At 36.8% G+C, this 22,884-nt stretch overlaps 1 protein-coding gene across 8 annotated transcripts in view; it reads left to right on the forward strand.

Moving 5' to 3' along the window:
* Positions 1-22,884, forward strand: part of DMD (dystrophin) — a 2,428,671-nt gene that overhangs the window by 988,075 nt on the left and 1,417,712 nt on the right. For all 8 annotated transcript variants that reach the window (XM_077145121.1, XM_077145123.1, XM_077145120.1 and 5 more), the window contains one exon: positions 12,486-12,661. In XM_077145121.1, coding sequence (XP_077001236.1) covers positions 12,486-12,661 — 176 coding nt within the window. The remainder of the gene's footprint in view (positions 1-12,485; positions 12,662-22,884) is intronic.

Consider the following 22,884-nt stretch of genomic DNA (forward strand, 5'->3'; position numbering starts at 1 on the left):
TTGGTATTGCATTGATTCTATGAATCTATTTGAGTAGAATTGACAGCTTAACTATATTTTGTTTCCAATCCATGAACACAGTATGCCCTATCTGTTTAGTCTGCTTGTATTTCTTTTAGCAATGTTTCATAGATTTCTGCATATAAATCTTATGTCCTGGGTGGGCCACGGTGGCTCAGCAGGCAGAGTTCTCGCCTGCCATGCCAGAAACCTGGGTTCGATTCCCAGTGCCTGCCCATGTAAAAAAAAAAAACTTATGTCCTTGGTTAAATTTATTCCTAAATATTTGACTCTTTTGGTTGCTGTTTAAATAGAATTTTTTTCTTGATTCTCTCCTCAGATTGCTCATTGCTGGTGTATAAAAACTGCTGATTTTTGCTGTTGACCTTGTATCCTGACACTTTGCTGTACTCATTTATTAGTTCTAGTAGCTTTACTGCAGATTTTTCAGAATTTTCTACCTATAGGTTCATGTCACCCGCAAACAGTGAAAGTTTTGCTTCTTCCTTTCCAATCTGGATGTCTTTTATTTCTTTTTCTTGCCTAATTGTTCTAGCTAGAACTTCCAGCACAATGGAGACAGTGGGCATCCTTGTCTTGTTCCTGATCTTAGAGGGAATGCTTTCAGTCTTTCCCCATTGAGTATGATGTTCATTGTGCATTTTTTTCATATATTCCATTTGTCCTGTTGAAGAAGTTCCCTTCTATTCCTATCCTTTGAAATGTTTTCACTCAGAATGGATGCTGAATTTTGTTAAATGCCTTTTCTTTATCAATCGAGGTGATAATGTGGTTTTTCCTCTTTAGTTTATTGATGTCGAGTATTACATTAATTGATTTTCTTGTTTTGAACCACCCTTGCATACATAGAATAAAACTCATTTGATCATAGTATACAATTCTTTTAGTGTGCTGTTGGATTTGTTTTGCAAGTATTTTGTTCGGGATTTTTATATGTATATTTATTATAGAGATTGTCCTGTAATTTTCTTTTTCTGTAGTATCTTTGACTGAATATAGCATTATGTTGATGTTGGCTTCATAGAATGAGTTAGGAAGTTTCCCTCCTCTTCAGTTTTTTATTTTTTATTATTTTTTTTTAAGAATTTGAGCAGGATTGGTGCTAATTCTTTATTGAATGCTTGGTAAAATTCACATGTGAAGCCATCTGGTTCTGGACTGTTCTTTTTTTGGAGTTTTTGATGAGCAATTCAGTCTCTTTTCTTGTGATTGATTTGTTGAGGTCTTCTATTTCTTCTCTAGTCAATGTTGGTTGTATATGCTTTTCTAGGAAGTCCATTTCATCTAAGCTGTCTATTTTCTTAGTGTATAGTTTTTAATTGTTTACAGCATCCCCTCATTATCATGTTTTTTTTGTTTTCCTACAGGGTCAGAAGTTTTGTCCCCCCTCCCATTTCTGATTTTATTTATTTACAACCTCTTGCTTTTCTTCTTTTTCAGCCTAGCTATGGGGCTATCAATTTTATTGATTTTCTCAAAGAATCATCTTTTGGTTTTATTGATTATCTCTATCGTTTTCATGTTCTCAATTCATTTATTTCTGCTCTAATCTTTGTTATTTCTTTCCTTCTGTTTGCTTTGGTTACTTTGATGTTTTCTCTCGTTCCTCCAGATGAGCAGTTAATTCCTCAACTTTTGTACTTTCTTTTTTAAAAAAATAGGTTTTTAGGGCAATACCTCTCAAGACTGCCTTTGCTGTATTCCATAAGTTTTGATTTGTTCTGTTTTCATTTTCTTTTATCTTGAGATATTTACTGATTTCTCTTGTAATTTATTCTTTGACCCACTGGTTGTTTAAGACTGTGTTGTTTAGCCTCCATATATTTGTGAATTTTCCAGGCTCCCACCTGTTACTGAATTACAACTTCATTCCATTATGATCTGAGAAATTGCATTGTATAATTTTGATCTGTTTACATTTATTGAGACTTCCTTTGTGCTCCAACATGCGATCTTTCCTGGAGAATGATCCCTGAGCACTTCAGAAGAATGCATATCCTGCTGTTGTTGGTTGCAGTCTTTTGTAAATGTCTGTTAAGTGTCACTCATTTGTCAAATTATTCATAGTCTCTGTTTCCTTATTGATCCTTGGTCTAGACATTCTATCCATTGATGAGAGTGGTGTATTGAAGTTTCCAACTATTATTTTAGAGATGTCTACTTCTCCCTTCAGTATTGTCAATGTTTGTCTCATATATTTTGGGGCCTTCTAACTGGGTGCATAGATAGTTATGATTGTTATGTCTTCTTGATGGATTTTCTCTTTTATTAAAACATAGTGTCCTTCATTGTCACTGTTGTTTTACATTTGAAGTTTGATTTGTCTGATATTGGTATATCTAACCCCACTCTTTTCTGGTTGTTGTTGGGATGAAGTATCTTTTTCCAACCTTTCACTTTCAACCTGTTCTTGTCCTTGGGTCTTAAGTGAGTCTCATGTAAACAGTATATTGATAGAATCCATTTTTTACTCATTTTTCCAATCTACCTCTTTTGGTTGGGGAGTTAATCTATCAACATTAATGGTATTACTATAAAGTCAGTACTTTATCCTGCCATTGTTTCTTTCAGATTTTATCTGTCATATCTTATTTTTCCTCTCTCTATTTTTACCTTATTAACTCTTACTGCTCATTTTCATTTCTCCACTCTTCTCCTAGCCTCTCTCTTCTGTCTTTTCCTATCTGCCTACTGCAGTTCCTTTAGTATTTCTTGTAGAGCAGCTCTCATGTTCATGAACTCTCTCAGTGTCTGTTTATCTATAAATGTTCTAAACTCGCCCTCAGTTTTGAAGGATAGTTTTGCTATATATAGAATTCTTGGTTGGGAGTTTTTTTTTCTTTCAGTAGGTTAAATATATCATTCCACTGCCTTCTTGCCTCCAGGTTTCTGCTGAGAGATCCTCACTTAGTCTTATAAGACTTACTTTTTACATGATGGATCAGTTTTCTCTTGCTGCTTTCAGAATTCTCTGTCTTTTGACTTTTGACAATCTGATTAGTAAGTATCTAGCTGTAGGTCTATTTGGATATACTGCACTTCTTGGACCTGTAATTTTATGTCGTTCATAGGAGTTGGAAAATTTTCAGCGATTATTCCTTCTAATATTCTTTTTGCCCACTTTCCCTTCTCTTCTCCTTCTGGGAAACCCATAAATCATATATTCATGCATTTCATGCCATCATTCAGTTCACTGAGACCCTGCTCAAATTTTTTCATTCTTTTCCCTATCTATGCTTTTTTGCTTAGGATTTCAGATGTTCTGTCTTCTAGTTAACTAATCCTTTCTTCTGCCTCTTCAGATATGTTGTATGCACATCTGTTGTGCTTTTTAAAATGTTTTCTAAATTGTGAAATATAACATATATTAAAAAAAAAACAATAAATTTCCAAGTACATTTTAACATATAATTATACAACAGATTTTAAAGTTTGGTATTGTTTATAGTTCCACAATTCTTCGATTTTTCTTCTAACTTCTCCAAGATAGTGGAGACCAAAAGAAATATCATCAGTCAGCAGTCATATTCATTTGTTCAGTCCTACCTTCTCTGTATAAATCTACCATCTATTTTATCTTTCTCCCACTCTTTAGGGGTAGAATGGGCTATGCCCACTCTAACTATTTCATATTGGAAGGGGCTGTAGATAATATGGGATAGAGGGATGGAACTAGCCTCTGGAAAGGATGGCTTCTCTGCATTTCAGGACTTATCTGGTCCAGGGATCCATCTAGAGGTTCTAAGTTTCTGGAAAGTTACCCTAGTGCAAGGAACCTTTGCAGAATCTTATATAATGCTATGGGTATTCTTTAGGATTGGCAGGAATGGTTTTGGTTAAATTTTGACAAGTTATGATAGGTAGCAATGTCTAACTGAAGCCTGTGTAAGAATGACCTCCAGAAAAGCCTCTCAGCTCTGTACTCTCTCGGCTACTGATACCTTATTTGTTACCTACCCCCTTTTCCCCCCTTTTTGTCAGGATGGCATTATTGATCCCATGGTGTCAGGCTCAGACTCATCCCTGGGAGTCATCTCCCACTCTACCAGGGAGACTTTCACCCCTAGATATCATGTCCCATATAGGGTCCATTGTGTTTGTAATCTCTTCCATTGTGCCTTTCATTCCCATGCATTCTGCCATTTGTTTTTTCAAGCTTTTAAGTTCTTCTGTTTGGTTGTTGAGTGTCTTCTTTATATCTTTCATTTCTTTTGCCATATTTTTCTTCACCTTGTTAATTTGATTTTTTATTTGATTTAGAAGATTTGCATGAACATCTTTAATTCATTGTTTCAACTCCTGTCTCAGTTGAGGTGCCAGTTTGTTCATTTGGCTGTGGCATAACTTTGTGCTTCCTGGTATGAGTCATGATTATTTTCTGGTGTCGAGGCGTCTGATTTTTTTTTTTTTTTTACTTAGTTTCTTCTGGAGGTTGTTTTCTTTCTTTTGCCTAGGGTTTTCTTGCTTGACTTTGTTCTCTATCTGTTTGTCTCTCTTGCCAGCCAGTTGTCAGATTGGCTTTGCCCCTAGTCTCCCCCAGGTGCCCATAGTGGCCTGCCTCAAGGATGGGGTTAGGCATTGGGTACCACAGTAAGTTCTCTGTTTGTAGCTAAAACAAATCTTCTGTCTCCCACTGGTGCTCTGTTTTTTATTGTGGGGGCGGGGGGTGGTTTGCCAGCCCATAAGACCTGGGTTTGTCTTAGAGCACTCCTTTAACAGCTGGGACATCCATATCACTCAGCCAAACAGGGGCGGGATCCTATGACAGGAGTCTAAATCAGATCCTGTGTGCCTGGGGTATGTGCTGGAAAGTCTCTGCAAAGCTCTTTAGTTCCCTTGCACTTTGCAGTTTGCCCAACAGATGCTGCTGTTCAGTGACATAATCGTCCACAGAAGCTGTTTGCCTTGTAGCCCAGGTCATGTCTTTACTGGACAAAATCTGTCTCTGTGTGGGGCTGTTTTCCCACTTTATCCATGGTAGAGGACTCCCCCAGGCACCCTAGCTTTCAGTCAAACCCCAGGGAAGGATCAGGCTGCTCACTGCTGTTTCCCTCAGGAGTGGGGGAAAGGCTTTCAGATTCAGAGTTGGAAATTTCATCTCTGTCCATGTTTTCTCCTACTCTTTGTCCCTCACTGGCCAGGTCCTTGAAGTGTGCTCTCCTATTCCCCAGGGCTCCCAACAGAGGGGGTCTATCTCAGTGCTGGAAGAGATCCCACTTGGTATTTCCCTGCCCTTCTCACTCTGTGTTTAAGACTGAGTGAAGTGTAGAGGAGACAACTGGCCATTCGAGATGGAAGTTTCCCACTTGATATTTTTTCTCTTTCTTCAGTGCAGCATTGGTAGAGTCCTTCTCCAGTCTGTATCTTCCTCCAGAGTCCTGAACAATTCAGAATTGACCTTTTTATGCTGAATCTCTAAAGAGAGATTTTCAGTAGCTGTTTATGTCACCAGGTTGATTATATCACCCTGTGCTATATTGTTAATGACCCTTTTTTCAATATTATCAAATACAAACACAAATAGTTTACTCTTAAAGATAAAATTAATGTACTCAGGACTCCCCTTTGCTTAAACATGCCAGGTCATGTTCATGCTGTGTATGTCTGTGTGTATATTCATGGATGCCAATGAGAGAGAAAGCAATTATTACATTAGTATATATCTATTCTATATTGTTTATGTCCTGCTGAGAGTTTGAAAACTGTTGTCAGGCACATGGATAAGGTAAAACATGGTTGGAGATTATAAACCAGTGTTTATTATTATACAAATGATACACATAGATGCCAAAGTTTTAAGATGCAAATGTCTTCATTTGCCTTTTTTTTGAGTCCATTCTCATCCTTAGAAACCTACTCTTTTACTCTTCATGCAATGCTTTATGTGCTGATTCTGACAGTACCCATTATCAAATTTTGCAGACATATTGCTATATGAGATAAAGTTACAGTTGGTTTGTGTCTCTTCCTTCTTGCAAATAATTTTAATTAAAAATAGTCTACGGCCTTTCAGTTGACAGTCCTTTTCATTGATTCCTGAAAGCTCACTAAACATAATAAGCCTGCTGCCAATTAAAAAAAAAGTGGTTTTATAAAACCCAGAATTAAGGGAAAAAAAAATCCCTCACTTATTTCAGGTTTCGGTCTTATTGAAATTTGTGGATTAACTAACATGAATTTCAGAGCATCATTTGGTTATTTGCTCAGGCTAAAGGTTTTATTAGAAAATGTTGAAGTTACAGCTCAAATAAATTGGAAATTAACTATATCCTTTCACTACCTTCAAGTACAATAGATTTTAGGGAATAGGCCACATATGTCAGTATAATCAATTTTATGTTGTCCTTTCATTATCTATGATCGCATAAGATGTTGTGAGCACTGAAAATTTAAGACTCAGACTGAGTTAACCATTGGAATCTCTCTTTCCTTATTTATAAAATGAAACGTTTGGGCTAGAAAGATCTCTATAGTGTCCTCCCAGTTCTAAATGTCTGTGATATGTTTTTCTTTGCATGAGATATTATATAAACTCCGGAGTAATTAGTACAGAGATTCCAGCTTTACCTACTGTATCTTAACTTCAGCAGCAGCTGGAAAATGATAATGAAAGTAAAATTATCTTCCTTACCAATGAAGACTGACTTCTGAAATGATTACATTCACACATCATGAGTATGTAATTAAAATACCATAAAGGTAAAATATTCTGCATCAATACATCTATTATCTACTGACAATAAATGAAATAACACGTAAAGAACATTTCTAGTTCTTTTCCTAGATGTGCAGTTGATAATCTTCATCCTTCCTTAAAAAATGGTCATTTTTCTACTTCATGGCAGACAATGGGTAAAAGAAGTTCAGATGGACCAGAAAAAAAGTAAATCTTATTGCCTCTTGAATTTGTGTAGGTGCAGTTATTTCACCTGCTGCTCAAATTCTTTTAATAAGAATCAAAAATCCAACACGTATCTCTTCTTTCTGACACAATTTACACTAGAGAGATCTTGAAATGAGAGACCAAAAAGAAAAAAATACATAAATTTGAAAAGCCAGTTTTAAGGGGAAACAAACTTTCTTCATTATCAAGGAATATTTTGTTTTAAAGAAGAGAATGATTTCTTTATGAGACCTTCTGAGTATTTGACTCGAGTTCATGATTCCATTGTTAGTAGTTATTCAAAGAGTTATGTGGCCTTATTATCAGTCGCAAAATTGGACAGTAATTAATATTACAATTTAGTTACCAAATTACTGTGGTGAACTTTAGCCCTTATTGTATGCATCCCTTAGTTATGGTAATTCTTCTGCATTCTTTAGTGAGATAGAGCATTTTACGACTTTGTGATTAATAGCCCAAGCTCTCTTTGTGAGCGCCTGGTCTTTCACCCCAGGTTTCTCCCAAAGTTCAGAATATTTCTTTATATTGCTTAGAGATATAAATACACCAGCACCTAGTTGTGCCTTTCATCTATAAAATGGGAATATTAGGGCCATTGTGAAATAATAACAGCTACCACTGATGAAGTCTTTACTACAGAGCAGGTAGTATACTAAGTATTTTAAATAAGACAACAAATAAAAAGTTCTTAGGAAAATGCCAAGAACATGCAGAGAGCGCCATAATTGGCAGCACTTATTACAAGTATTAGTATTTTAGTGATACTAAAAAAGATGAAATAAATTAGGTCTAATTCTTCATAACTGGAAATCTCTTAGTAAGTTTAAATGTTGAAATAACAGAAGATCACAAACAAATGACAAAGGCAATCATATTTAAATAATTACCTGGAAAATTAAAAACTGCAACTAAGAATATTGGCTAAAAAAGAAAAGAAAAATAACAGTAGCCACAAAATGAATTTCAAATGTGAGAACAGTTGGAAACAGAATTATGTTCCTTTGGGAACTCTCTTTTTTTTAAATTTCTTTTCATTGTTATAGCCTTTTATTTGGTTTAAATTTGCTTACATTTGCATATGTTTTATGGTCAAAATGTGTATTTTTAAACAAATGGAAGAGAAGATAAGAAAGAACCTCCTTGCCTGATATTAGTTTGGTTTTTCCAGGCCCACCTAAATTACACCATCTTACTGTAAGAAGATGCATACACCAGATCCATAAGAGAACTAGGATAATACTCTTCCTATTTTTATCACAATGGGAAAATGAGACTTTTGGAAATTGAAATAGATAATCTAATGAGTGAAAGGGTTCATCACAAAAAATTCCTGAACTTTTCCTCTGAACATTTAGAAACGAGAGTGATTATCAATTCAGAACACTTACCAAGTTCAGATATCACATAGTTTAATTCTTGCAACCAGAACCAGCTATGTAATTTGGGGGGGCTTTGTGCGAAATGAAAATGTACATCCTCTTGTTCAAAAATTGTTCAGAATTTCATGATGCTGACAGCAGAGCATTAAACCAAGCATAGGGGACTTTCTGAGCATGGACCAGTGAACATCACAAGCTACACACCTGTAAAGCTAGCCCTGCTTGCAACAACTCAGTAAGACTTGGGTTCTCTTTCCTATTTTGCATATGTAGAAAGGAAATTGAAGTCTCAGATAATAACCAATTTGGCTCAGATATCACAGCATGTAAACTATGAAGCTACTGTTTGAGAATTATTGAAAAGAACCCAAAGGGCTCCACTTTGAATCACTGTAAGAGGAGCCAGCTCTCCAGTTCTAGATATGTCATTTGGAGGTAATGCTTCCATTTTTTAAAAAACTGTTTTTATTGTAGTAATATATATTCAGCTCAAATTTCCCACTTATCGCCTTTCAGGTGTACAGTTCAGTGGTATTACATTCACAATATTGTGCAACCGTCACCAACACCCATTGCCCAAACCTTTTCTTCATCTCAAACAAAAACTCTAGACCCATTCGTGCTAATTAACTATGGGATAGTGTTTTTAATACAAAATATTTAGTTTTCTTTGGGTTGTTTGAATGTCATAATATGCTAAAAATGGAGACTGATGACTGGATGAGAGTTTAATTATGTGGGCACAAGGTTAGTTGAGCATAGCTCAGCCTATATTCTATTATAATTTTGACCCTGTCTTATTCATCATTGCAGAGAAGAGATGAAGTGATTCTTTCTGGATTTGCAGTTGTCCTAACTCTACTGCATTGGAATTATAATTCAAAAGATTGTGATACATTGGAATGAAAGACTTAAAACAATTTGAAAAAAATGCTGAATTTTTTTCTCTGCTTACAGCAGCATCATTTGGCAGAAAGGATTTTGTTCTAGAAATTTGGAAAATAGAAAAATACAGAGGTATATAGTGTACAATGGAAATTATACTTTCTCTGACAAAATGTAGCCACCGGTAAAATGTATGTGTTTTGCATTTTTACTCAGCACTAATATGAAAACATTTAGTGCTACAGTGTAAACATGACAGTAAACATATTTGAAGCATACAGTACTATAGCTCATGCATATACGATAATTTATTTAACCAATCCCCCACTGACATTAGGTTGTTTCCAATAGTTTACTGTTATAAATGACCTTGTGATCTATTATCAGAATAAATTTAAATGTTAAGGTGCTGGCAGAGGAAAATCTGTTTTTGTAGCAGTTCAAATGAAACTTACTTGATTACTGCACATGTGGACAATATTTGCATACATCGATATTTTCATGTGGCACTCACCGTATTTCACAGTTTAGTTGTCACTTTCCCTGCTATACTGTAAGATCCCTAAAAATGGAGACTCCTCATTTACTCACAGTTCTGTTGGAATTTGATTGACACCTTGTGATTCCGCTGCTTACATCTTATGCGATTTTAAATTGCTTTAATTGAAATACAGTGTCCAAAGCCAGAAAATCTTGGGTTTGGAGCACTGGTCAGATGAAATCTAGTTATAGAAAATAATTGGCCTTATAGAGCTTGGAAATGAGATTTAACAGGGTCATGATTATCAAGCTTCAGATCTTTCAGACAGCCAAGAAGAAATGATAATTCCGTTTGCTCTGTGTTGGTCCAGGGTTCGAAACAAATTTTAACCAAAGGAATTCATCATAAGTCTTCCATTGGGGGTAAAGAAAATCTTTGACGATGGCAAAATCTGCTTCCATACTAGGAAGGAGTTATCTAGTTAGTTATTTCTGGGAGTAGTAAATCCAATAGTAAGTAGGACGCTATGTTAAGCGACCTCCAACATCCCTCTGCTGTCTATATTTGCAATGATTCTAACACATAATTAAGTGTTTACAGTCAATAACTATAAGCCATGGGGAAAGTGAGTACATAACCAATTGTCTTCCATTCTAATTATGTGGAGTAGACTTTGAAAGCAATTATTAATTTGTAATACATAATGATTTATGCCCTATCTGTACAGGGTCACCGCATGGTTGTTTTCTTATTTTTCCATCCCAAAGGAAATGAGGCAGCACTTTCAATTACAATGCAGCCATGATTTTGGTATAGAGCATTTACAGAGCCATGTGTTCTTATTGTTTTATTAAAACTTACTGTTTTTTCTTTTATTGCTAAGTTTTGCTATACTCTGAAATGCAGTTTCATAGCATATACTGTTGTCATTACCCTTTAGCAGGCTCCATGGGCAAGTCTGTCCAATTTCAAAATAGATAATGAGAAAATACTATTAACATTATAAAAGTTAATTTCACCACCAAATATGAGTGTGCCACAGTTTCTCCTATAGCTGTAGAAATGGTGGTATTTCCTTAAAACTCTATGTTATGGTACCTGCACATATAAAATTAGGTATTTTTCTGAGCTGAACAGTACTCTCTTCTAGCCAGCATTACATACAATAAATTGTCCTTATGATTTAAATAAATATTCTGAAAAAATAAAATGATCTTGAAATCCTACTAGAAGAAAAGTTTTCTTCTTGACTGAAAGAACTCCTAATCTGATCACATAATGATGATTTTGTGTTGGGTACAATTAGGTTTGAAATTATATTTTAAGCACTTTAAAAAACAGTGTTTGTTCTGCCTTCATTTTGGCATAAAATATCAAGGGACTATGAAATTAAAGTTATCTAAGTCTCAGTGATTGATTCTGAATAATGAATCTATGGCAATCTTAGAGAAAACAAAAGGTGTGCTTGGCATGTGTAGGGAAATAGTACTTCTTAGTGTCCTTTTTTTTTTACTATTTAGCCTACCAAAATTGAAGTCCCCACAGGCCTTGGCATATGTAAAGAAATAATCTGCAGAAAGAGTAGCACTTTTAAAACATGTGTGTTAAAGCAGAAGAAATCGTGACAAAGGATTTTATTCCTTCACTCATTTCCTATTTAGAAGCTGAAATATGAAAATCTTGAGGCTTCTCCCCATTTCTTCTCATTGAAGGAAGCCTTCATCATGTGTGGGGCGAAGAGAATATCCCAAATGCCCCCTACATCTCTGGGCAAGTTCAGGAAACCTAGTAAAGCTAATCTTGGCCTGGCCAGATTTCTGGTTCTGTGGAGATCAAGTACCTGAAAGGAGAGCTAATGCAAGCCCTTTGTGGTTGCTTTGGACATAAATTTTTCAAATAAGTTAGAGTGCTAGGAGGGTGAAGATTTACCTCCCAAGAAGAAATTTTGCAGACCTAATTAACAGGAGCACTGTGAGACACCTGGTTGAAGAAGGAAGGGAGGGTCTCTAACCATCATACTACCTCCCTGTCTGGTAACGCCCATGTACTGAAGGCCTTTAGTGACTCAGGCTACAAACCATATTACTCCAAAGAGTGCTGACCTATCCTTAAAAAGTGAAGGGTGAATGGAAAGTGAGCATGAATCTAAACCAACAAGAATGTCTGGTCGTTCAAATATGTTAGCATATTTACTAATTTAAATAAAACATGAGTAGTGTGCTTTTTGAGCATTCGAATAACATTCAGCTAAAAGATGTTTATAAACAAGCAGGTATTTTGTGTTGACCTGTGATTTATAATTTTAATACACTTTACTTATTTAGTTAAAAAGTCATTTATTTTAAAGTTCAGATCATTTTCTGTTAAAATGTGAAGAGTGTAAAATAATCACTATATATGCTAACCAAAAATGCATTTGACAAACTATTGATGACATCCGCAATGTGGCAGGCAGTGAGATTGGAAACTTTATATTAACAGCGTAAACACTTGAAACCAGATGTCTAATTAAACGTCAAAATGACACGCCATGGATTTTGCCTTTGCCCCCTTTATCTCCTCCAGTTTGCCCAATACATTGAAGTGGCACTAAGTTTAGTTCTAGTTTTGAGATTCCCTTCCTTTGCTATTTCCGTCAACATAATTTAAGTCAGATAAAACAATTTGCTTTGGGTTCAACCTGGTGCTATTTTGATCTGAAGGTCCATCTCCCAACAAGCAGGAACAGTTTCTCATCATTTCCGTTGTCACTCCAAGCAGTCTTTACTGAAGTCTTTCAAGCAATGTGTGACCTCTGTTTCAATACTTCTCCCAGATTTCACAGGCTGTCACCACCACTCAGCCATCACTGACACAGACAACTGTCATGGAAACGGTAACTATGGTGACCACAAGGGAGCAAATCCTGGTAAAGCAAGCCCAAGAGGAACTTCCACCACCACCTCCCCAAAAGAAGAGGCAGATAATTGTGGATTCCGAAATCCGGAAAAGGTGAGAAGACTTTCTCATGGCTTTATCGTCAAATGGAAGTCCATTGTTAAACAAGAAACACATTCACAGCTGTTTAGATGGTGGTGTTTTTATTTAATATTTCCAGGAGTCTTGGGGTACCTGAAATGGCCAGTAATTTCATGAGAAAAATTATGAAGTATGTTCTAAATTTGCCCGAGGAATCACCATCCCAGCAAAACCTGAATGCTCAATCGAAATACTGGTTTGCAGTTTAAAAGAAGAAACATCAGGCCATGAACTGTCATGGACACATTTTAGTCCTGAAAGTTTCGTTTCTTCTTTTAAATGGCTTGCTTGTTTGGTGCCTAGTTTTGCATTAAACACCTTTCTTCCAGTAATGGCAAGTACATTTTCATGAAGGAGATGTACGCCTATAATAGACAAGATCCATTCTGCTAGTTTACAGGAACATAATGTTTCAATCTGTGCATCCTAAATCAGGAGTAATTACAGAACAGATTTCCTGTTCTTTGATATTTATAAAGTCTTATCTTGAAGGCGTTAGAATTTTTAACTGATCTTTTTGTGGATATTCTCAACTAAACATTGTAGATAAGTTAGGTATTCTGCAAATCAATGGGTATGTTAAAACTATGGGATTAAAATTTAATAAATTCAATGCTAGCATGGAAATCATAATGATGGTTCAGTTTCCTTTTCATTCCAAGCATTGTAATTCTAAGATTAAGAAAGTACATTGAATATGTCTTGTGGTTCTAAGCAGCAGATGTTTAGGAGTGCACAGAACACTCGACATTGGAATTGGGTATACAAGAGTATCGGCTTATGGAAAGAACACATACTTAAAAATAGAGTGTCAGCTGTTTCAGGCGAAGGAAAAAGATCTAGCAAAGTTATGCAAGTACATTATTTGGGACTTCCTATGCTTCTCTGTTAATTCATGGTTCATAACCAAGTGAGGATTCCAAAAGAAGTCACTGGGCCGTTTCTCTCTGGTCAGGTCTGTTTGTCTGAGCACATCCTCTCTTCCAAGGGCTGGTGATACTAAGACTAAATCAGCCAGTTTTCACATGTCTCGTGAGCTAAGAATGTTTTTCTACATTTTTATATGGTTGAAATCATCAAAAGAAGAATCATATTTCATAACACTTGAAAACTGTATGAAATTCAAGTCATAGTGTCCGTAAATAAGCCGTTATTGGAACATGGCCATTCTCATTTGTTTACATATCATCTATGGTTGCTTTCGCACAACAGCAGTGTTGAGTAGTTGCAACAGAGATTCTAGGGCCAGCAAAGCCCAAGGAATTTTTATAGTTTACAAAAAAAGTTGTCAGAGTCCTGCTCTAGTCAAATGGTTCTGGAACTATTTGAATATCAGCACGCTTTTGGGGGCAGCGAGTTTCAAGGACTCTCCTCATGATGGCATTTGAAATTTTAACATTCATTGATGGAGAGATTATGTGCAAAAATAAGTCAGTGGAAGTTCTTAATGAAGATGCTTTTTATTAATCCTAGCAGCATATATATTCATTTAAAGTCATGTTAAATATGTATCTACAGACAATACTTGTGGGGCATATGGATTTATAGATATTTAGCAAAAATTCAAGCAAAATGACATGTAAACGTAGTTATCTCACCCTCCAAATGTTCAGGTCTCACCTAACACAGAAAGTAATGGAGCAAGTTGATTCCTATCAATCACTGTCTTCGAAAGTGTATTCTTGGCTCCTGTTTGGAGAATGTCTTTGGTTAGAAAAACGCATTCTGACTTCTTCTCTGATTTTACAGGAGAGGATGGCTAGTGGTGAAAGACTGTTTCCTAATTTCTGTTTTATCATATGGTCTTGGCAGTTACCATTATACACAGCAAGAGAGGGTCTGAACCAGGATTTCAGCTCTGGTGGTCTGACTCAAGAAGCTGGACTCTGCAATAAGATGTCTCTGTAGTAGCTGTAGGACTAGGATTTGACTGAAACCATTCCAAATTACACCTCTTGTCCCAGTAATCTTATATATAGTGCCAACTTTCACTTTCAAACGTATCCTGATTTGAACAGTGTAATTATATGGGCATTCAATATAAGATTCAAGAGTGAAAAATTTAGACTGTTTGGACAAAGAGAGGAAAAGAGCAGACGTTTAGAAATAATGAAACATGATGATTAAGAATTGTCTACAGAAGGGAATCTGGTTCAAATTGTTGTAATAATTAAAGAGGCATCATACAAACATGACTAAAAGCTTCATGATGGCTAGCTTCCCTCTGTTGCTCCCTGTGAGAAGTGCCAGCATTTAACTGTGAATATTATATTCTACACAATCTACTGAATACTGTTCTTTGCAAAATTATCTTCCCTTTCAGCTTCTATAAGGAACTTCCCCCCTACCTTTCTTCACTTGTTTTCTTCTCTCTGTCCAATCCCTATGGAAGATTAACATAAATTTAATCTCTTTGCCCTTCTGACTTCCTTAGCTGAATTGTCTTTTCCCATTGATTCATGTCTGCCTCTAAGTGAAATGACTCCTAGAATAGAAAGCACCATATCTGACTTTCTACCTCAAATTTCAGTTTTGTATCTTTAATGGTACAGTCTGGGTATTTCTACTTGTGCATCCAGCCATTACTTCCATTTTTATTTTATCAAATGCAAACACGTATTGCCTCCAATAACTAAACCTAGTTACTCATACATTGCAGACTCACTTTCAGACATTATAATCCATTGCCTGTATGCCTAATGGAGTAGCAAACATTAGAAAAAACATGGGCTTTGGAATCAGAATTACTAAGATTTGAAACCTGCCTGCTTTAAATGACTAATTTATAGTCTCAGGCAAATTGTTTAATATCTGTGCCGCAGATTTGATATCCTCACTTGATCAGGTACTAACTGAAGCATTCAATTAGTGCCTGTAAGGTAGTAAGTTCTCATTAAATCCAATAGTTAACACTATTCTTGTTATTGGATTGTAATGGAGGTAGATAGAGTAGTGGAGGGGGTGGTGGGGTTGCTGATAGTTGAGTTGGAAGTGGTGATGGTAGAGATAAAGTGTTGACGCTGCTGGTGGAGGTGGGGTGGAGGTGGTGATTGTGTAGTATTTGTGAAAAAAAAATCCCATCATAAACATTATGTCGAACTTAACACATCAAAAACATTACCTTCTCATTTTCTTCTTCCAATCAGAATTCACCTCCTGATTTCTCCCTTTCTGTCAATTTCTGTTTCTTATCTTCTTCCTTTATTATCATTATAAGTATTACATTATGGGCCAAGCACCATCATTTCACTACTCTTGCAATTGCTCTAACTGCCAACCTAAGCCACATAAATGCCTGTGGCAAGGCTGGCCCCCTTTCCAATGTATTGACCTCAAATTAATATATCTAAAATGTTACTTTTATGCTGACCCACCAGACAAAAGATTCCCATAACTCCAATAGTCTCCAAAACGAAACAGAAACCCCTTCTTATTATTATATTCAATATTCTTCCTAAACCCCCCACCACCAGTTTCATTTCTACGAAATCTTTCCACTTCAGCAAGTAAATTATGATGCCATCCTCTTGCTATAGCCTTCATGTCACTGTCAAAATTTTTTCATCATCAATGATGACAAAGGGTTCCTGTTGTTCTCCTTTATATTTTGCTGAGATTGCATTTTTGTATTATCATCAATAAATAATCAATTAATTTTTTTTGAAAAGTGAGTGATACAGTCCAACTAACGGTGGAACCTATAATTTGACAGTCCAATGTCATTTAAGATTTCTACCTATCATTTCCTGTGTGCCTGCTCTTAATAATAAACACGTGATTCTAATTTCATCCATTAAGATATCATTATTTACTCAAAAGCATTAAAGGATTTAAAATTCAGCTTTTTACCACACTGTAGTTTCTTCATTACCTAAGGTGTATTTAGTTGGTTCCTTAATAAGTATGCAGTTTCTTCATATGTCATATTTACTGCATAAATTGTCATCTTCAGCTAAGATATACAAAAGTGTTCTCACCTTGGGTCACAAAGTAATTATTGCTAACAGTATATTATCCCCATAGTTCAGTGATATTATTTCGCATATAGGTAATTATCAGAGTATGGAACTAGGTTAAACTAGATCTATTATCTAGTTAATTAGCATTTATACAGGAGATTTGTTCCTAATCATGTAGCTGCTATTTTAAGAGACTTCTCCCAAGCTCTCATTTCCTTTTTTTTTGTATCAACCAGGTGAAACCAATGGCAAATTGACTCTTTTTTTTTTTTTAAGTAAATACCATCTCCATAGAAGTCATTTTCCCAAGTAAAGTGTAAATAAATTTGCAACTTTGACCTTGAGGGAAGTGTGGTACCCTTTAGAAATACCTAAATACACCTGTTCCCATTCCATCATCTCCAGGATAATCAGACAGTGTAAGTTTGCTTTCTCTGACCATGGCCTGCAAAAGCTTACTAAATGGCAGGATAAATTTCCCATTTACAGGCCTCCATTATTTACAGAAATATGTTATTAATTTTTATTGCTATATATTATATATTCATATAATGCGTAATCATCCAACGTCTACAATCACTGGTTCCCAATAGCATCATATAGCTGTGCATTTATCATCACAATCAGCTTTTTTTTCTTTTGTGTGAAAAAATAACATATATACAAAAAAATCGATAAATTTCAGAACACATCACCATAATTAGTTGTACAACAGATTTCAGAGTTCGATATGGGTTACAGTGCTACAATTTTAGGTTTTTACTTCTAGCTGTTCTAAGGTACTAGAGACTAAAAGAAATATCAGTATAGTGATTCAGCACTCATACTCATCTGTTAAACCCTTCCTTTTCTGTATAACTCCACCATCACTTTTGTTCTTTTTCCCACTCTTTAGGGGTATTTGGGCTATGCCCATTCTAACTTTTTCACATTGGAAGGGGCTGTTGATCATATGGGATAGTGGAATGGAAGTAGCTGATGTTCTGGAGAGGCTGGCCCCTCTGCATTTCAGGACTTATCTGGTCTAGGGACCCATGTGGAGGCTATAGGTTTCTGGAAAGTTACCCTAGTGCACAGAACCTTTGTAGAATCTTAGGTATTGCCCTAGGTATTCTTTAAAATTGGCAGGAACAGTTTTGGTTGGGGGTTGGCAAGCTATAATAGATAACAATGTTTATATTTTGTGTTCATTTTCTTCAGGTTTATTGTGTTTTTTTTTCCTTTGTTGTTTTGGCTGCTGCCCAAATTATGTTAATGTTTTGTTCCATCCCTGAAAGGAAGTCAGATGAAGTGTTAGATAAGGTCTCTTTCTGCAATTTTTTGATATTTATTTTATCTTTGACTTTAAATTTTGTTTTCCAAATTATAATCTGGAGGTTAGACACCAAAGCATTTTAACTTATTTGAAGAACCTACCTAGGTTATTAACATCATGGACTAATTTTTGTTTTTCCATATGGTGATGAGTGTTAAAATATTTGGGATGTTGGCTTCACTAATAATATTTTGCCCCTTGGTACAGCCCAGGGAAATAAAACATTTTAGATGGTTTGCTGTTTTTTTTTTCCTAAGGACACTAGACTTGGCCACTCTTATAGGTTAATTGAGGTCCAGAAAGGTTAAATAACTTGCTTTCCACTGAAAAATAAGAACTAGCACTGAGTTTCCTAATTTCCATTCTGGTGTTATAGATGCAATGCCAGGCTTCTTTTAATGCATTAGATGCAAATGACCTTGGCCAAACACTCAAATTTCAGTTTGGAAATTAGTTTTGGTGAAGAATAGAAACCTTAAATACTATCTTCAGACCTTACCAAGGATGACCATTCCCTGAGTGTTCTTAAAATGATTTTCTCATACAAGTGAATAAATTGTGTTTCAAAGAGCATAAGGGTGTGAATTCTAAAGGCGAGAGAAGGGACCAGGGAACACTTAGAGCAGTGATACTCAAAAGTGTGATCTGTGAAACCACAGCAGCACTCGGGAGTTTGTTAGACCTGAAAATCTGTGCAGTCCACCCCAGGTCTAATGAATCAGAAACTCTGCAGAAGGAGCTCAAGAATTCTTCACAAGCTCTCCAGGTCCTTGCAATCCACTAAGAAGTTTGAGAACTCTTAATGAACGGTGGTTCTCATACTTTGCTATGCCCCTACCCAAAGGCAAGTCACTAAGTAGATCTGGGGTAAGGCCCCAGCATTTTCTTCTAACAAGTTTCCAAGGGATGTGGATGCTGCTGGTTTGGGGTCCACGTTTTGAAACTTAGTGCATTGGAGCATCAACTCGGTTGCAGTCTGGCTCTTGATCCTCTTTCCCCACACTATCCCTAACATGGGGGCCATTGCCTTCGGGCTAAGCTAAGTGATGCTCCTTTTCCATCTTGTGACTTCTCTATTGCTTCATGTTCAAACGAACCATTCGCTCACCCCTTTCACCTGCAAGACTCAAAGATTCTCTGGAGCAGAGCCTGCATCTTATAGATGTCTTGGTAGGGGTCTTCCATATGCTTGATGCCCAATTCTTGTTTTTAAACTGGAATTTACTCTGATTGGAACTGGTTCTAAGAGATACTACATAGAGCTCTGGATCTCCAGGAACAGTGGCTGTATAAAAATGTCCTCTCCCCAAATGAAGGGATACCAATAGGGAGGAAAACAGGGACACATTTCCAAAGCTGTGATAAACAGTTTTCTTGTTCCCTGAATAAAGAAGATGTTTATCACACTTACTTACTCATCTAAAAGAAGCGTAAAAGAAGTTTGAGTACAAAGAACGGTTGAGTTTTTAATCATAAGAGGTGAGCCAGCTATCTCTGTTCCCTTACTTGTGATTCTCTCCTTCACCCGTCCATATTCCACATCAAGCACTGAATCTGCTCTCAGCAAGGTTGCCAGAGAGCTCCTTAATTGCTGGCTCCAAAGGTCACTTTTCAGTTCTTATCCTTCTTGACCTTTGTGTTGTGCTTGACAAGGATGATTAGACCCTTCTTGAAATTTTTCTCTCTCTCTCAGTTCCTGGCACATTTTTTTTTCCTCCAGTTTCTTTTCTCCCCCTAGCTTTCACTCCGTGCCTTCTCAGTCTCATCTTCCTATCCCTTTAATAAAATGTGCCTCAAGACTGAAATTTCGGTCTCATTTTCTTCTCATGCCACTTGCTTTTCCTGGATAATATCATGTATAATCTTATCTTTATTCACCATCTATATCTGAGGATTCCCAAATTAGTATCTCTAGCTCACCCTCTCTCCTAAACCTCATGTGTGTGCAATCCAAATGCTTATTGGACCTTCCCAGCTGGATACCTTACAGGAATTTCAAACATGGTTCCGCAGTTAAGACTGCACAACTCTAGTGAGTGCTAGTCACATCATAGACTATAAAAAAAAGTGCTCACAGGGGTTGTTCAGTGAACAATTTGTGTGGCTATTCACAGTGGTCTGGATTGTTCCCATATCACTAAATCCTACCAAGTAGGCCTGTTAAATTCTCTTTTAATTCATTCCCTCCTATGTGTTCATGCTTCCTTGCCCTGGTAAAGTCTCTGACAATTTTCTACGTGCAACTCCTTTTTTCTTTTTCTATACTGTATGGCAAGGGTCACCTTTCTTCTTTTTCCAGGTGACTATCCCATTATTGCAGTACCATTTCTTGAAATTTTTTGTTGGCTTTTGTTTGTTTTGCTTGTTTGCTTTTGGTAAGTGCATGGGCGGGGAATTGAACCCAGATCTCCCATATGGTAGGTGAGAATTCTACCACTGAACCACCCTTGCACTCCCTGCATGCAATTCTTAACTGATTTCTCTGCCTCCACTTTCACCCATCTTACGCATACTCTTCATAGCCTCCTGAGTGAGATCTGAAAATGCTGTTTTAATTTCATCGTTCCTTTGCTCATAGTTCTTAAAACACAGGGCATAGGAATTCCTTTATGATCTTCAGTTACCTAACTCTACAGCCTCATTGCCTCCCCCCCCATCCATTTTTTATATACCAGTGCTACTCAAATTAGATAGCCTGAATACAGTGTATTATGAGTCCACAATGAAACAAAGAGCTCGAGTCAGAATATGAATCAGCATACTGCTTCCTTCATCAAAAAAGTTTTGCAATGAAATAAAAACCGGATGAAGCAGTACACTTAGTGACTTAGTTATTTGCACTCTGGTGAAAGCCTTTTCTTATCACAGTTCAAAGACTGGCTACAGACCACATTTTGAGTGACAGTGCCCTGCGCTTCAGATTTAATCAACCAGTCTCTGATTTCCACATGTTCCATGCTCTCTCAAACTTCTGTGTCTTTGCACCTTCTGTTCTCTCTACCTATGGATCCCACTATACTCCATTTGCTTTCCTCACTCCTGCATTCCCTGCCCCTAATTTACTACCTGTCTTTCTGGGAATCTAACTTCCCTGACATTACTCAGCCTTGTTAATACTTCCATTGAAATACTTGTACTTCTTTATTGCAATGCTTTTATTTTTGCCTATCTGTATCTCCAGGAAGCTCCTTGAAGGCAAGAGCCTTTTTTTTTTTTCTTCAATTCTGGGTGGACAACACTTTGCCCAGAAGTTAGCACATCATGTTTACTATTCAGTAACTAGTCATTGGATATTGAATGGGGTATTTGTCAGGATATTGCCAGAAATTTATCAGGAAATAGAAAACAGTCCAGGTGTTTCAAACAGAGGAAACCATTTAGGAAACTGTTAAGTAGATGGTGGAAACTGAGGAGCAGCCCAGGGGTTGGTGAAGCAACTCCAAAAAAATAGCCACGCCCAGGAGCTGATAATATTCCAGGGCTGGAGTGACAAAGTGATGTTATCAGAGTCCAGAAGCTGAGGCCTTTAGTGAGAGCTAGAACCACAGTTAGAGCTACTGGGCTTGGGCCCTGGAGGGAGGTACTATATCCAGTAGAAGCTGAAGGCATAGAAGAGTTGTAGCTGCTCCAGAAATGCATCCCAGAGCAGAGTGAAAAGGATAAATATCTGTCTTTTCTCTTCTTTCTGACCTCCAGTATTCTGCCAATACCTCTGATTGTTCAAACCTGGCTGGAAGCCAGAGGGCAAGGGATGTTGAGAAGTATAAATCCCTCTGATGCACAGTGGAAAAGGGAAGGTGGGGGATGAATCTGAGAGCAAATGGAAAATGACAGCACAGATGGGTTCTGGCCTTGCCTCTTTGATAAATAAACTATGTCACTTAAGGAAATCACTTAATCCACTGAGAACCTACTTCTTCACCTCTAAAATGGAATGTATGTGGCCTTCCTTGTTTGCCCTCATGCTGTGGAAATTTTATCATATGTCTCTCTTGAAGATCATTTATATAAAAATAAACATTCTTTCCCCAGGAGAGAGTTGAACTCCCAATTATTACTTTGAAGCAGTTATTTTTCCCATTATCGCATTGAAAATATTTTCATTCCAACCTCTTCTGAGGGCTGACCTAGTCTAGAAATCCGCAACTTGAAATTCCTACACATATCATACGTCAAATGCAAGTAAAAATGATGCCTGACTTTGCGGAACAGTGAGTTTTGTTTTGTGTTGTAACTAAAGCGCATAGAGATGCTCACTGAAAGAAAATAGATTGATTGAAACAAGTCATGATGCTGGGGAAGTGGCAGTGTGGCAGTAAGTACACGTCTGATTTAAATGGATTTCCACATTGCACTAGATAGTTTCTGAACCCTGACTGGAAGTTATTTAAACTTTAAAGACCCACAGCATAAAAGCATGTTGAAGTCCTTTAAACTCAGAGAGCTTTCACACTGAGAGTATTTAAAGTTTAAATTGCCTCCCGCAGGCTCCAAGGCACCATCCGATGTGTGGTGGGGTTCTTTGAACACTGCTGTAGACAGTATGAGGCTACAGCATTTCAAGAAGGTAGTGCCAGCAACACTCATTTTCTTGCTAATATCCGTATTCATTTTACTAATATCTGAGGAAGTGCTACGATATGTAAACTATAAACCGTACTTAGTCCTTCAGTCAGGAAACTCACATTCTAGTATACATCAACAACTATACCATGATAAAGTGCAGATAAACTGGCCAAGTTGCAAGGAAGAAAAGCCTACTTTCTGCTTGGGAGTTGGGAAGGAGTATGGTCGGGGAAGCTGGTGGGGAAATTAGTATTCAAGTGGGCACTTAAAGGATAGAGCAGTGTTGGAGTCAGAGTGAAGGGGGAGGACAATTCAAATCCAGGGGACAGTCCACATACAAAAAAGCTTACTCAAGG

This window comes from Tamandua tetradactyla, chromosome X (genome assembly GCF_023851605.1).
Source record: "Tamandua tetradactyla isolate mTamTet1 chromosome X, mTamTet1.pri, whole genome shotgun sequence".
In the NCBI taxonomy this organism is placed as follows: domain Eukaryota; kingdom Metazoa; phylum Chordata; class Mammalia; order Pilosa; family Myrmecophagidae; genus Tamandua; species Tamandua tetradactyla.